Source organism: Fundulus heteroclitus, chromosome 16 (genome assembly GCF_011125445.2).
Source record: "Fundulus heteroclitus isolate FHET01 chromosome 16, MU-UCD_Fhet_4.1, whole genome shotgun sequence".
NCBI lineage: Eukaryota > Metazoa > Chordata > Actinopteri > Cyprinodontiformes > Fundulidae > Fundulus > Fundulus heteroclitus.
In genome coordinates, this window is record NC_046376.1 from 21371497 (window position 1) to 21386898 (window position 15402).

At 40.7% G+C, this 15402-nt stretch overlaps 1 protein-coding gene across 2 annotated transcripts in view; it reads left to right on the forward strand.

Moving 5' to 3' along the window:
- The window catches only part of LOC105929994 (cytohesin-3), a 45596-nt gene extending 31171 nt beyond the window's left edge, over window positions 1-14425 (forward strand). For both annotated transcript variants that reach the window (XM_036148050.1, XM_036148049.1), the window contains 6 exons: window positions 1049-1197; window positions 2888-2999; window positions 6597-6673; window positions 8352-8423; window positions 8513-8667; window positions 12102-14425. In XM_036148050.1, the coding sequence (XP_036003943.1) occupies window positions 1049-1197; window positions 2888-2999; window positions 6597-6673; window positions 8352-8423; window positions 8513-8667; window positions 12102-12174 (638 nt within the window). In that variant the 3' untranslated portion in view covers window positions 12175-14425. The remainder of the gene's footprint in view (window positions 1-1048; window positions 1198-2887; window positions 3000-6596; window positions 6674-8351; window positions 8424-8512; window positions 8668-12101) is intronic.
- Window positions 14426-15402: the final 977 nt, after the last annotated feature.

Below are 15402 nucleotides of genomic sequence, written 5' to 3' on the forward strand. Positions count from 1 at the left end.
GCAGTTATAGTGATATCGATCTCTGCTCAATGGCGGTCATTAGCGCAGTCTCGTCTCGTTGCACCCCGTCTGCAGCCCCCTGTGTTCGGGTGGCAGCTCAGGTCATCAGTATTGATGCACCGACACACTCTGACTACGTTATCGGCCTTTTTCTCGAGAACGGAGCGCACAGCGTCATAAATCACAGTGCAGAGGATGTTGACTGGGGGCCGTTAGTGTGTGGATGGATGAAGTCGAGTTATAATCGCCAGGGAAAGTTATGAAGTTATGTCAAGAAAACTGGGCCTTTCTTTGCCGATTATGCTCCAGTTTCTATTAGACAAATCCCTTAATTTGTTTAAAAAAAAAGTTTGTTGCAGATTTAACTCGTAAACATCTGTCAAACACACTCACATCACTTCTATTCTTGTTTTACAACAACTAGTTGTTTCGATCCAGTGCTCTGTGTAGATGAGGCACACAAGATTGTTCAATGCCATTTTGAACATGCTGCTGTAATGTAATCTATAATAATATAGGGTGCAACCCCCCTTGGGTTGGTAAAAGGACATAACTTATAAAGCAGTAGTGAGAACCACTTTTCCACTCATAAGTGGATATTCTGATTAAACTATTAGTATCAGTATCAACATTAATAAGGGGGGACGGTAGGAATGAACAGGAACTGAATCTCTTTGTTGCTTTAGTTTACCTGTAGGCTATCGTTAGTGTTGCAGTTCAGTTCGCTGTTGCAGGAAGTTAGAAAAATGTCCATATATATTATATTTTTAATAAACCATTCATTGATCATAGTCATGTTGCAACCATTTAAGCAGATAGTTATTGTAATTAATTAGTTGTTTTTTTGCTACTTATGTTGCTGAGGACAGGGCTTTGATCATATTACAGGCAGTGATAAAAGGTCTTCCAATATTCACCAATGTGTAAAAGGGTTCTGCCATGAACGTGTCCATTGCTAGTCTTGTTTGCTAATACTTAGTATTATGTGTGGAGTGATCGGCGTCCAAAGTCAAGAAAAATGTGTGAAACTGTCCTATTTCCTCCACAGATACTTGCTACGTCCTCTCATTCGCCATTATTATGCTGAACACCAGCCTTCACAATCCTAACGTCAGAGACAAGCCCCCAGTGGAGCGCTTCATCTCCATGAACAGAGGCATCAACGAGGGAGGGGATCTCCCAGAGGAGCTACTCAGGGTGAGGATGGTGACTTATTTAGTTTCTATGACTGGACACATTTACCCATGTCCTTCAAAGCTAAAACTTTAAGCTGGTGAATCTGGTCCACAAGTTTTTCTAGATAAGCTCTTCTAGATAATCCACACTAGTTGTATCTTTTTAATTGCCATCTAATGACATGCCTATAGTGTCTGACTCTTATATTTTGCAATTTCTCGGAGCATTGGACAGTCTGACCTAGTGGTATATTTGTAGGAATGTCCTCTCTGTGAAAGACTAGCAGCTTTATTCTGTGTTTGCTGTCTGTGACCCTCTTTCTCACTGTGAAATGATGAAATATAAATAGTTTGGAAATTGTCTTATAACTTTCCCCAGATTGTTGGGGAAGCAGCAGCTGCTTTTCTGAGAATATTGCTGATGTCCTTACACTCTGGCAGTGGGTGAAAATTCAGATATTGCAAATTGCATAAACACCAGAATAGAAAAACATATTCACACTTGTTGAAGTAAGATTTTGGCTTCATTTTATTTATTGATGAGAGAGATGAATCTATTGGGTTTTAACACAATTTGGGTTATGATTTAATTACTTAATGGAGCAATAAATGAAATTCCACCACTAGGTGTGCTGTTGAGCACTATCTGTAGACCAAAACAAGATGTGTGGCAACCCACGCCTCTTTACATCCAAAATCTAAGCACCAGACCAGTTATTCGCTTCAAATTTAAATTTTTTGTCAAAAAAAAAAAAAAAAAAAAAAAGAATTCCCTGAATGTATGTCAGAATCATAGCGAACATCTCACAAAGCTGCCGGACCGAACAACGCTAACAGTGTTAGCTGGGCTTCCGGCTACTCGCCTCACAGAACAGTAACACTCACATTGCTGGTCAAACTCCAACAATTAACCCTCATGCCACAATGATAGCATTACATTGAATCGAATCAACATGGCAACACACGTCTAACAAGACTGTAACACCAACAAACATGTGACTTCATGCTGTTACTCACCTGTCCAGAGGAGAAAAGCTAGCTCCGAGTCAAACTGGAGCTGCTTATGCTCTCCACCTTAGAAACGTGAGGCCAATGCTAACCCTCGTTTTGTCTCTTTCCTTATCTGACAACGTCTTTGCCAAAGACCATTGTTTTTTGTGGTCAAGTGAATGCGGCGGTGGCAATTTATGGGCAGACAGGAACTAAGCGTTGAGTGGCAGCCATTCTCAAGGACGTACTTGTACACATGGCCAGCCTGGCTTTGTGAATAAGAGACTGCAGAACAACACAGAGAGATGGTGTGTGACGTGATACCATAGTTCTTTCTATCTAAATTATTAAAGTTTCGCTTATTTCACCTTTAAGTACCTGGTAAAGACAAGAAATATTTTCATGTATTGATACTTAAGAATATAGAACAAAGAGGCGGTGAAGGTATCTGTAAATCCAGCAAACCTACATGACTTTAAGAAACATTAGAATAGACAGTTCTACCCATATATATCAAGCTAATGTGTGTATCCTATTACATCTAAATTTATTTTTCAAAAAAGCACAACGAGACTTTCCCAGCTTCTTGAGTTTTTAGGCTAAAGCTCATTTTTAGCATTCAGTGTGTCAGAGTTGTTTCTAAAGGCTTGGCGAATTTCTGCAGATGCTGTAAATGTGATGTAAAATATATTTTTTCCCTCTTCTTTTCTTTTCTTTTCTAGAATCTCTACGACAGCATCAAGAGCGAACCCTTTAAGATCCCGGAGGACGATGGGAATGACCTGACGCACACGTTCTTCAACCCAGACAGAGAAGGATGGCTGCTTAAATTAGGTTAGCATGAGTCTCCGTCTGTTCAGCTGCGGGGAGAGTGTAAGGACATCCTGGATGAATTAATTTGTTGACTCTTGCATTTTATTTGCCTTACAGCTGGGGATTTTTTTCCTCACGAAAGCTTAAACTGCAAAGTCTTGTCACGCAACACGGAAGTGAAGAGTATTGCTATACAGACCAAATGGAAGCAGGAGCTTTTTTTAAGTAAATGTGAAGTGGCATTGGTTAAAAATGTTTGGAGTTTGTTTTAAATAACAGATTAGGGTTATACTCTGTCAGAATAAACACTAAAATTGTGTGGCAAAAATGAAAAGCTGAGCAAGGCTTCATGTTGATATGACTCGTCAATAATTTAGCTTATTTCAAAATAGTTTTAATGGAGGTAAAAAAAAAAAGTTTGGCTTTAAAGTTTGGTGATACAGATAGTACATGTGACTTTTGTCACATGCCTGTTAAATGTAAATATTTACTTGTAATTTGTAACGACCTGCAACGCTTAAGGGAATTGCATGTTTAGTGTAATTATGTCAATATTTGAACGAATCACATTAATTATTGGCAATGTTCCTTTTAATGTGTTCCTTTGGTTTGTATTTAACAGAGGCCAGCTTGTTGTTTTAAAACTACTAATATCTGAAATCATTCAATACAGACAATAGGTTTTGATAGTTTTTTTTCTGTCCTTATAGCCCAGCACTGGTTCCCCGTAATCCTGCAGAACTAACAGAAAAAGTTATAAAACATCATAAAATGTAATAAGTAGGGTTTCACCTGTTCTATCCCAACCACTGACAGAAAGAACGTGCAGCAGACAGTATGGTCTCTTTCAAAATAAAGGGTAAAAACACGTAAGGATAAATACCCTAAAGATTTTGTGGGTGAATGTGTGAAAACTTAAGTCTGAGTATTTTTTGATTTCTAAAATAAAATGCTTCATTAGTAGTTTGCCATCTATCTGTGCAGATGCAAATTGCCGCCATTTCGGGAAAAAGTTCATGTAAATTTCCATTCTTAAAGGACAGCCATTCTACACTAAGCTGGCTTTATTATAGGACAGAACATAGAAAAGCCATGAGTTGCTCTGTTTGCTGGCTTTACAATTGGGTCAGGAGTGTCACAGAAGGTGAATTAATTTCTCAAAGAAATGCATTTTAAAAAAAATCATTGTAACAACAACAGAAACACATATTGACGTGTGAGTTCAGTCAGGGACTCCAGTCCACACCGATCTGGATCAAGCTAATAGATACAATAGATCAAGCGAAAAACAGTCTGTATGTGTTGAAGAAATAGCACTTGAGGATGTTTCCCATCATCCATATACTGATTTTCATCCTTCTAGATCAGCACAAACATATGAATTTGACACTGAGGTTTTACTCAAAAGAGTTTTTCTCTGTCTTTTCTAATAAAGATGGATAAACCTGAGCATCGTCATCAGTGGCGGCACCAGAGAATAAGGAGTGTATGTGTGTGTGTGTGTGTGGGGGGGGGGGGGGGGTGTTGATGCTAATACATATATAAAGGATTTACTGATCCCAGGCTAAAATTGTGAAATGCATACCACATGCACAGGGACCCCCCCCCATGCATCCCCCTCCTGCCTTCTGCAGTGATCGCTGTCGGCTCTGAGTGGCTTTTATTGCTGCAACTGAAGTCAGAGTAAAATAATTACTTTAAGTTTCATCTGAATATTATTCCCAAAACACCCCTACTTATACATGATCGGAGTAATTAATTAGTTCTTCTTAAGCCAATTTACTGCCTTTTAATAAGTAGTGCTGTTATCATTTAGCAGTTCTGGGGTTTCTGAAAGGCTCCTAATTCCTTTTGGAAAGAACTTGATGTTTTGTTTGTGAATAAATTCCACGTCGGGACGTCTGCATGTCCTCATTTGTCATTTCATGCTTTATGGCATCATGTGTTTTTCATTTAAGGTTTACTTCATCACCTAACCGATGCCCCCCGGGGTTCCTACGTTCTTAAATTACATAACCATTTATGTAGGTTTGTTAGTGAACGCTGAGTTTTATTGCTGAACATAAAGAATGTTTAGTAGCCAGAAAGCAGTTTTTTCTCATGGGTTAAGGGGCAAACTCACTGCAGGTGGTTTGGTTTATGGCCCCATTCACACACCTGGCTTCGACCTGCGCATTCCTCTAACTCTGTGTAACGTCTCTGTGGTCTCATCTCGCCGGTGAGCACGAACGCAAAGCGCTCCAGTGTGGCTCATAGACCTAACATGATTACATTATGGTAATTATCAGTTCCACGTGCCAGTTTATGACAAGGATACTTCTAATTTAACTCTCTAAAAATAACCCCCGGAGGATGCGGAGGAATAAATACCTCCTTTATTTTTCTCTGGTACATCTTTGTGCAGAATGGAAATTTGTCCAGGCTAATTCAACAGCCAGATTCAATTAATATGCGAGAAAGCGGAGAGCTTTTCTAATTATGTTTGGTTGGCCCTGCGGAGAGTAATGGGATCCTGCAGTAAAATCTAGAAAGTTTAGTCACAATTAAAGGAGGCCCAAGATTTTGATTTGTATTTTACGCCGTAGGTGCAATTTTGTACGCACCAAGAAGACATTAGAGTCCTGGTATTAGAGCTTTATATTTGTTTCTACTTTACATTTCTGCTGTTGTTCCACAGCTGCTGCCAGAGGCTGAAATCTGCTTCGAACCGGCATGTCCGACATTTATTCTTGCTGTTCCTTTGTGTTTTTTTTCCTCCTAGAAAATTAACACATGAAGTGGCATACTTGCTTTGGGGTTTTGGTTGCCTTGTCGAGGTCTGTGTTGGTGCGTGCTCCTTTAGGGGAGTTTTTTTAACGCCACTTTGGGTTCGCTTCAGCCTCTGGGGGTCTCCTGTTAACGAAAGAGATTTTATCGTTTGGCTCTGAAATAACAAAAGAACGAATACACAAAGTTGGTAAAAAAAATGTAACAGCTGCTTGAGTCATTGTTTGACTAAGCTTAAGGTTTGGAGAAATCCCTGTTTTAGGTGGCAATTGCAAAACAAAACAAAAAAGTCTGCATAAAAGCTTCTGAAAGTCAAAGTGGACTTGCTTTTTCTTTTTTCTTGTTATCATCTGGTAACCGTTCATTTCCCTACCCCCCAGTGATCGTTAAACAGACCACTACCCTGCCACACTGATAGATACAGCCCAAGACCTTCAGCAAAAGTATTTTTTAACATATTCAATTACTTTCCAAACTCATTGATCATGATCTCTGATTTTAGTCTAAATTTATTCATGATTTCCTTGAAATAAAGATTGAGGGCAACATTTGAATTTTACTTCAAGAACATGCATTCTCGTCTTCCTTACCTTACGCATACTGTTGGTGCAGTAAAAAAACTTTAATTGTATTGAAGGGAAACAGGCACATTACATGTTTGCAAAACTGAACGGAGGGAAATGGATTAAAGAAGCGAACTGATTTAAAGTATCCATGGAGTTGTAAGGAAGAACGAGCAAAACTGTGGGTGTGCTTTCATTAGAGTGCCACATATTCTGCTCCTTGTCCTGACGGGGAGACAGCCAGTCTGCCCTTGTGTCACTTCCTGTTTCCTCTGTCTCTTCCTGTCAGGGGGCCGAGTGAAAACCTGGAAGAGAAGGTGGTTCATCCTGACGGACAACTGCCTCTACTACTTCGAATACACAACGGTGAGTCTTCCGCGGAGAACATGAACCTGGTATTGAGTTCAGGAGGTTTAATTGTCTTTAATTAGAAGCAGCAAATCACTTCCCTTGAATGCTATGAGTTTGCTACGCTCACTTTTGTGGTTATAAAAATAGCTGAGGTACTGAGGGGCACTGCTCTACTTGCCAGAAGTTTTCATACACCTTGACCTTTTCCCCACTTTGTCCCATTAAAACCGCAAACGTGTTTTAAAAACGAGCACACGTGTCACTGTGTTTTATCGCAATTTTATGTGAGTGACCAACACCATTAGGTGCTATATAAAATGATGGTTTTCAGTCCTCTGATCAGCATTTTTTTTTAAATATTGACAGATTCTTAATTGAATTTAGCTCTTGACTTTGATGGGGTTATTGTAGCATGAAGACACTTTTATCTGAACCATTCAGCTTTGATGGCATGTTCAGAGTCCCTATCAAGTCTTTTGCGGCCTTTAACAGGTTTTCTTCCATCTTCCCATCAGCTCTGATCAGCTTCCCTGTCCTTGCTTAAGAAAAGCTTTGTCATCCCCATTATGGGTCAGCTTAGTGATGGTGTGTCCAGGTTCATGTACAGTGTTGGACTTTTCAATGACTTTCTTTAGAAAACAGCTTTCTTCTCGCCACTCTTCTGAAAAGGCCAGACTAATAGTGGCGTGCCGACTAATAGTTGTCCTGTCAACATGTTCTCCCACCTGACCTGTGGATCTCTGAGGCTCGTCCATTGGCATCTAGGCCGTTGATGGACTGAACGATGCTCCATGGCATTGTTAAAGCTTAGGATAATGTTTCTTAACAATGCATGCTCTTGCTGGTAAAGATTCTCAGTCATCCAGGTCATGGTTATTCCAAAAAAAGTAAAAAACAAAGCAACTGGACTTGTTTTCCGTAGTTGAAGACGTTTAGCTTTCTCAATTCAAAAAGTCTGGAGTAATGTGGAGTACCAAGCTTGTCACTCCACATTACTCCAGACGTCTTCAACTACGGAAAGCAAGTCCAGTTGCTTGGTTTTTACTTTTTTTTTTTGAATGCATGCTCTTATAATAAATGGCTTATTTCCAGGGTTCTCCGGAACTCACCTATTCGATTAAGTTGTGCTGCAGCAGGGATTCATCTAAAATATGTGGTGAACAGAGATCCTCAACTTAAGCATTTTAGGAAAGATTTCTACTCATAGTAGAGGAAATTATTTCTACAGTCCCATTTTAAATGTTACCAATTGTTGCTAATTAAATTTGACGTTAATTGCTTGGTATCATCCCACTGTGTGCCTGTACCCGGAGATGTTTTTTTTTTTTTTTATAAGTGGCTTTAGGCGCTGACTGCAGCATCAGCAGTGTCCTCTCCATACCCCGGTATTATCCTTCAGGACACTATCATTACGCCCTGTCCTCTGTCTGACTGCTGGAAATACGCATTATCCGCTTCGACATCTGAGCAGTGAGGACACGCGGAGGAGAGAACATGAGGTTGATTTCAAAGCCGGCGGACCATGTCAAACTGAATTTCAACCCCCTCTTTTGATTCTTTAAGTTAATTTTTACAGCATTATATCGTCACTTTATTCTTCCCCTTTTCCTCTGCGGATTATTGATCCCTAATAAACGCAAATTTCCAGTTCCATGTTTGTTTAATCTCCTCTCCGGTTTTTGCTCTCCTTTAGGACAAAGAGCCTCGTGGGATCATCCCACTGGAGAACCTCAGCATCAGGGAAGTGGAGGAGCCCAGGAAACCCGTGAGTCTTACCTCAGTAGAGAATCGTTGGTCGCATGGAAATCGTTTCTCGGCGAAAAGCTAATTATCTGCTCTTTCTTCTTCCACCAGAACTGTTTTGAGTTATACAATCCTAATCACAAGGGCCAGGTGATCAAAGCCTGCAAGACTGAGGCAGACGGACGCGTTGTTGAGGGCAACCATGTGGTCTACAGGATATCGGCGCCTACGCCCGAGGAGAAGGAGGAGTGGATAAAATCAATCAAGTAAGTATCTTTCTGATGATATTGGTACGGTCCGCCTTAGAAATTCTTGTCTTTGAATTATTTACGCTCGTAAGGGTTGATTTCTTCAGTCCAGACAACTCTGGTTACAGGGTTTCCTCCACTGAATAAACAACGATGTCTGTCAAAAATGTCACACGTAGCGATACAGTCTGTGTCAAAATGTCTCTGGTTTCACGAGTGATAAACATCTACATGCCGCTGATGGTGGTTTCAAATTAAATCTCATGTCTGACCTTTTTCTGGATCTCTGCTGTAAATTTCCTGACTTCGCTTTGCCTTTTATTTAGCTTTCTGCAGACAAACGCGTAGAAATCTTTTCAGTTTTTTTTTTAAATATGACATGCAGGACATTTCATCTGCGCTAGCCGCAAGTAATCAATCTTATCTTATTTTGTAGATGTTCGATTTCCCTCAGAACAGTTTCCCTTTGTGTTAATTGCAAATGGTTGGCCTTTAGTTTACATGTCATTGCTCTGTCTCAATAACCTGACTCCGCCAGATAGATTTGCTCCGCATATCCATCTGGAAACCTTCCGTTGAAGTAATTTTGGGAAGGGGCGAAAATACTGGTTAGCTGATTGGCCTATGTTGGTGATAGACGGGCCAAATAAACCAATCAGATCAACGAAGCATATGACGAAGTGTACTAACAGAGCGATGACGAAAACACAACCACAAGCCAAGCTACTCTTGCTGCTGCAGGTAAAGGCTCGTTAGCTCAGCAAAGAAACACTCTGTAATTCCGATAAAACTTGCTTGATAGCCACGCTAACGCTAGTTTCATCGGCTGAAGCCGCCATGTTCTTTAGATTGAACTGTCGCGCTTCTCGTTGCGTCACACCTCAACCCACCTCAAAGCCAACGCTGATTGGACGTTCGTTTGGTGAACGGCTCCAAATTTCTTTAACGGAAAGTAGCCAGACTGATCTGCGAGTGAAACCTTGAAAGCTCGCGAGATCAGGATGGTCTCATGAGGCTACTGTCTCAAAGAATTGCACAGAAACAAGCAACATTCTACAGTGTCTTGTAACTTTTTAATTTTGTTATGCCACAACCACAAACTTGAATGTGTTTTACTGAGGATTTAAGCAGACTAAGGATACAAAGTACTTCAGTTTTGTGACAGAATAGCGCACCCTCAGTCAGAGGATCTGTAAACATCAATTTTCAAGTCTTGCCAAAGATTCTCAAATGGATAAAGGTTTGGACTTTGACTAGGCCAATATATGTCTAGAGTCAAAGGGTCATCATCCTGCTAGAAGGTGAACCTCTACTCCAGTCAGATTTTGCTGCTACTAACAGCTTTTTCTTCCTGAGATTGCCCTGAATTTAGTTCCTTCCAACTTCTCATTAGCTGTGACCAACTTCCCAGCCCCCACTAAACAAAAACATCCCCACAGCATAATGCTGCCACCACCTTGCTTCACCATGGGCATGGTGCGTTCAGGGTGATGTTACTTATTCAGAACCCATGACGTCTTACATGAAGGTCAAAAGTTGAGACAGAGCACCTTCTTCCACATGCTCACCCCTACACGATGCTCGGCAAACTGCAAAAAAAAACTTTTTATGTCCTTCTTTGAACAGCGGCTTTTGTTCTTGCCACAGTCTGATAAAGGCCAGATTTTTGGAGCGCTCAACTAATAGCCGTGTCAATAAATTGTCCCACCTGAGTTACCATGGAGGTCATGGCTGCTTCTCTTGTCCTTACCTCGCTTCTCAGTGTTAGAGGACGTCAAGTTTTTAGTTTGAAGATAAGTCATAATGCTCCCGCTTTTTTAATGGATTTATCGAACATTTATCCATGACATATTCAAAGCCTGAGATGATGTTTTATGACATTATCCTGCTTTAAAAAGCACCAAAACTTTTCCCCCGGACCTGTCTGCTGCGTTCATTTGTCTTCATGATGCGGTTTGTTCACTAATGTCCTTTCTACAAAGTTCTGAGGCCTCCAAAGATTGGCTGGATTTATACAGATATTAAATTACACACATGCGGGCTCTAATTAATAATTATCTGACTTTAGAGTACAATTGGTTGCACATGATATGATCTATTTTGGGATATCAGAGCACGCAACACTACTCTGAGTTCAGTTATGTGCTACTTTCAAATAAAATCCCTACAAAGTACATTGACCATTTTGGTTATAAAATGACAAACTGTGAGAAGACTCTAGGGCTGTCAATACTTTTGCACTCTGCTCTTCTGGCTGTTCAGATGGGCGGTCTGTGACCTAAATACCGACTGCTGTGTAATTGCCTGTACTGAAGATGGTGTGAAGTCAAAGACAGTTTGCTCAGCAGAACGGAGGAGCACCTTCGTGCTGTAATATTATGCAATTCCTCATCCTTTTGTGTCCATACCAATGAAGCATTTTCACTCTGGAAACGATGAAGGGACAACTGACTGTGTACTGCACACAGCAAAGTGGCTCCACACTAAGTCTGATGCATTCGCAGCTTCGAAGGGTGACGAGCCCCGTCTTCACCAGAGGGGCCCACAAGACTCTGGTCCTTGGGAGATGAAAGGCTTTTTATGGAAATCATTCATAATTTTGTTTTCCCTCAGCCTTCTTTTGAAGAGGTGACGGCAAAAGAAACGCGCTGTCTGCTTGTCCCGGGTCCCCGAACACACACATCTAGATTATTTTAAAAACAATTAGTTAATTTCTTCAATCCTAACGTTCCATTAGACACGTTAGGTTTTCAAGGACAGAAATGGTTGTGGGGGAAATAACGATTAGTCAGGCCTTGCTTGTGCTTTATATCACTCCACAGTAGAGTCATTGTTTCAGTAGAAACAACAATAGGCTTTATGAAACGGGGGCAAAGCCATGGTCGCAGCGTCTTTCTTGATCGCGTGGCGTTACAAAGGGAATCAGAGATAAGCACAGTGGGGGGGTTTAGCCTCTTCTTGCTTTGTGCCGCGGCTAACAGGATTTAGCAGCCATGAAGCTGGGCTTCCTCAGCAGAGCCCAACTGGCTTCCTGACTCACTCTCACTCCCCATCATTGGTCTTTTATAGGGGGGGAAAAAGCCAGTAATCTTGAGCGCAATTGTTTGCTCTCGATTGAGGCCAAGGAACCTGCAGGGGAGAGAGAGGGAATGTGTGGGATTGTGTGTTTTACTGGCAGAGTTCTGGAAGAGGGAACTCGTAAGAGGTTTTTCCAATTTGGAGTAAGAAGAAAAAAAAAAAGTAACTGTGGATGGGGAGGGAGCTCATCTTCTGAAACCATGGAAACCTAACTAGGTCACTGCGCAAACTTTTTTTTTTCCTTCCTCTTTTTATGATCTGGTTAAGGCAGGGGTCTGCATAAATGTGTCCCATTTCCATATCAAAGATGTTTGAGACCCTCCTCTCGTGTGGCGTTGTTTGTTTGATTGCTGTCCTTTGATTGGCTTCTCCAGGGCGAGCATTAGCAGAGACCCCTTCTACGACATGCTGGCCACCAGGAAGAGACGCATCGCCAACAAGAAGTGAAGAGAGACAATCCAGTCAAACCCCAAAGTGCTCCATCTTCCTCTCCATTGGTCCATGAAGACATAAACGGCGTGCCGTGAGGCTGCTTCATCTCAGACACCTAAAGACAGACCATGACCCTCTACGAGTAGATAAAACGCTACTCGAAAGTGGAAAACCGTTGAACCAGCCTGTTTGTGTCCCCTTCGCGTCATCCAACCCCACTTCATGTCTCCCTGCTCAAATCAAGCCATGTTTTTGTCCCCCCTTCCCAAAAAAAAGCCTAACTGCCATGTTTCAGGTGCACATGCATGCGTGTGTGTTATTATAGAGAACTACGTTTGTGTTTTGTATGTGTGTGCAGCAGTGTGCATGTTAAGTTTGTTTTTGCATACAGCGTGCAAGTATTTCATCCACTGTGCTTTATAAAAAAAAAAAAAAAAAAGGTTGTTGAAACAAAACAAAACAAAACCCCCAGTGTTCAGGTGGATGGCCATTCAACGCTGGGGTTCAGGATAAACGGGGAGAGGAGACAGATGGACGTTTATTAAGGTGACGACGGGTCGGTTCAGCGTAACCACATCTGGACCGAGGCGTCACCTCATTCTGGTGCTGAACTCTTATTTCTCCATGTGCCCTGCTCAGAGTAACCCTGAGGAAAGAACGAGGTGTCGCAGTCTAGATTCGGCTGGGTTGATGTCATTCTTCTCTTCGGAAGCAGAGACTTGAAACGTGCATACTTTATGTTTTAATTGAGCCGTAATGGTGTTTTTATAGGGGAATTTAACCTTTACAGACCTGAACTTGTAATCCTTATTCGCTCATCATCACACCAGCCTTTTGTTTTAACGGCAATGGAAAACATGATGCTCTTCACTCCCGTGTTGCCTTCCTACACATTCCCGCTGTAGCAGGTATAATGTGATCACAACAAAACGCCAGGCTGCCACGGATATTCTGGACGTGCTGTAAATTGCCTTCGCCGAATCAACACGACTGCAGCAATGTCCCAATATTAGCTACGTTACGTCGACTTTTTAGCTCTGCCGTTTGCAAACGGCGGCCAACCCTTTGGGACGGTGGCCAGCCTAGTTAGTGACGGTCAGAGATTAAAAGCTCCGAAGGATAAAAGGACACAACTTTACCTTCCTGTTATCTGCTCAAAGTCTCACTCTCTCTCTCTCTCTTACGGGGCTCAATAAACCACAGACATCTCTGAGCATGTCAAAGATAATTAAATTACGTTTCCATTTAAAAGTCTTCTGGCATCGCTGCATCCTCTCCATTACTAAAAATAGCCAGCTTTGTGTCTTCTCCACTCAGTCACAACTTCTACATCGAACGGTCCAGCATGACCTGTAAGCACTTAGATTACAACTCATTTAAAAATGGGGGAAAAATTATCAGATCCTCCAATTTTGATTAACAAAACCACAATTTCTCAATGGATCTTTGGCATCCCAGATGTTTTTAAAAAGCTATGGTTTCAAAACTGTTTGAACGGTATAACAGGAGGTTTTATAGGGTCTACAAGCTTTTTAAAGAGATGCTAGAAAAAAGGGCTAGAATAATCTGTGTTATTTTTTTTCTTTGGCTGTATAGAGCAGAAAGTATCACAGAGTTGCCCCTCAGAAACATCTGTTTCACTTTGATCGGTACCTCATAGGAAGACAGTCCCTAAAAGCTGCATCAAACTTATCTTGTGCTTTGAAGGCAAATTATACGGAACAATACCTGGCATCTGCTGGCGTTAAGCAGTAAGACTGTAAAATATATCAAAAGATCTGATTTTTTATTTTTTTGGATGGAAGGGGGGGATTTTTAAGGATTACGACTTCAGAAGCACTTTCATTTCAGAACACCATTTCAGTCTAATAGAAGGATTTGTTTTACTTGCTCTGCAGCAGCCCGGGTGGTACCAGTCCAATTAAGCTTTTACCAGTTCTATTTTATTTCTCTACTGCATTCGTTAGTGAAGGTTGATGTATTATTGTGATCCTGTTTGCATTTGATCCCTGCTTGCTTTTCTACTTAATAACCAGCCGTCAGGTTTTTTCTTTTTCTTTTTCGTATTTATTTTCAGTTGTGAAATAGTTTATTATTACTCCCTGTAAATCTTAAATAATGTATGCTTAAGTTATGTATGTGTATATATACTGTATAGGTTTCAGTGTCTTCGTTGTAGTATGCACACTCTGTGTAACATGTTTGCATCTTGCTAAAGTTTGGGGTCTTCTTCGCAAAAGCCTTAAACAATCATCTGATTTTGAAGGGGAAAAAAATTACACTGAGAAGAGATGAAGAGAATCTAGGTCAATAACTGTGACAAAGCTGTTTAAAAGCCATTACTGATGAGGAAAAACAGATGGTTATATTTATAAAAATAGGAAAGATTATAGTGAATATGATGTTTCATGATATGGATGATGATTATATAGCTGATAAAGATGTCAAAAACACCAATAGTTTTGTATGTGATTGTAAAATAAAATCAAGGCCTTCTGATATAAGGGCATAATTTTATCTTCTGCGGCCCTATGTGGGCATGTGGTTGCATTAATTTTTATATTCTTTCTGTAAGAGCTGTTGGTCACGTTGTACATTACGTGTATCTACATAAAGTATACATAAAGCTTAAAGCAGATTCATGTGATAATTCATTATTGACGCTCGTCTTGACCTACTTCTTTGCATAAATAAGGAGCTTTAAGTCACGGAACAGAAAACACTTTGCCAGGACAGGCTTTTTTAGTACCTCTCAGGTGTAGGGAAGATCTGTGTGGCTCTACATGGCTGACTGAGTGCAACCAGGTGAGCAAACAGGAAGCAAAACAGGATATGCTTGGAAAAACAGGTTGTGGATCTGCAAAAAGACTTGCAGGGCAGTAAATGGGACATTGGTGCCCCCTACAGGCAGGATGCTAAAACGAAAAGTTCAAATTAGAAATTCAAGTTAGAAATTCCGTTTTAAACTAACAGATCGATATACAGTGTCACACAAAGTTTAATTTGCTATACCGAGATATTATTAAATATCACAATACAAAATATTGCAGTCTTAATGTAAATGGTTAAAAAAATTATTACAGTGGAAGACAATAAGATCTGCATGGCAATACATGTACGAATTTACAGCTTACCTCGGAAAAAAAGAACAGCAAACAAACAAACAAACAAAAAATACCCATTTGTGGCTATTTGAAACAAGTTATTTACAGCCTGGTAATGAGATGAAATCTGGTTAAACTA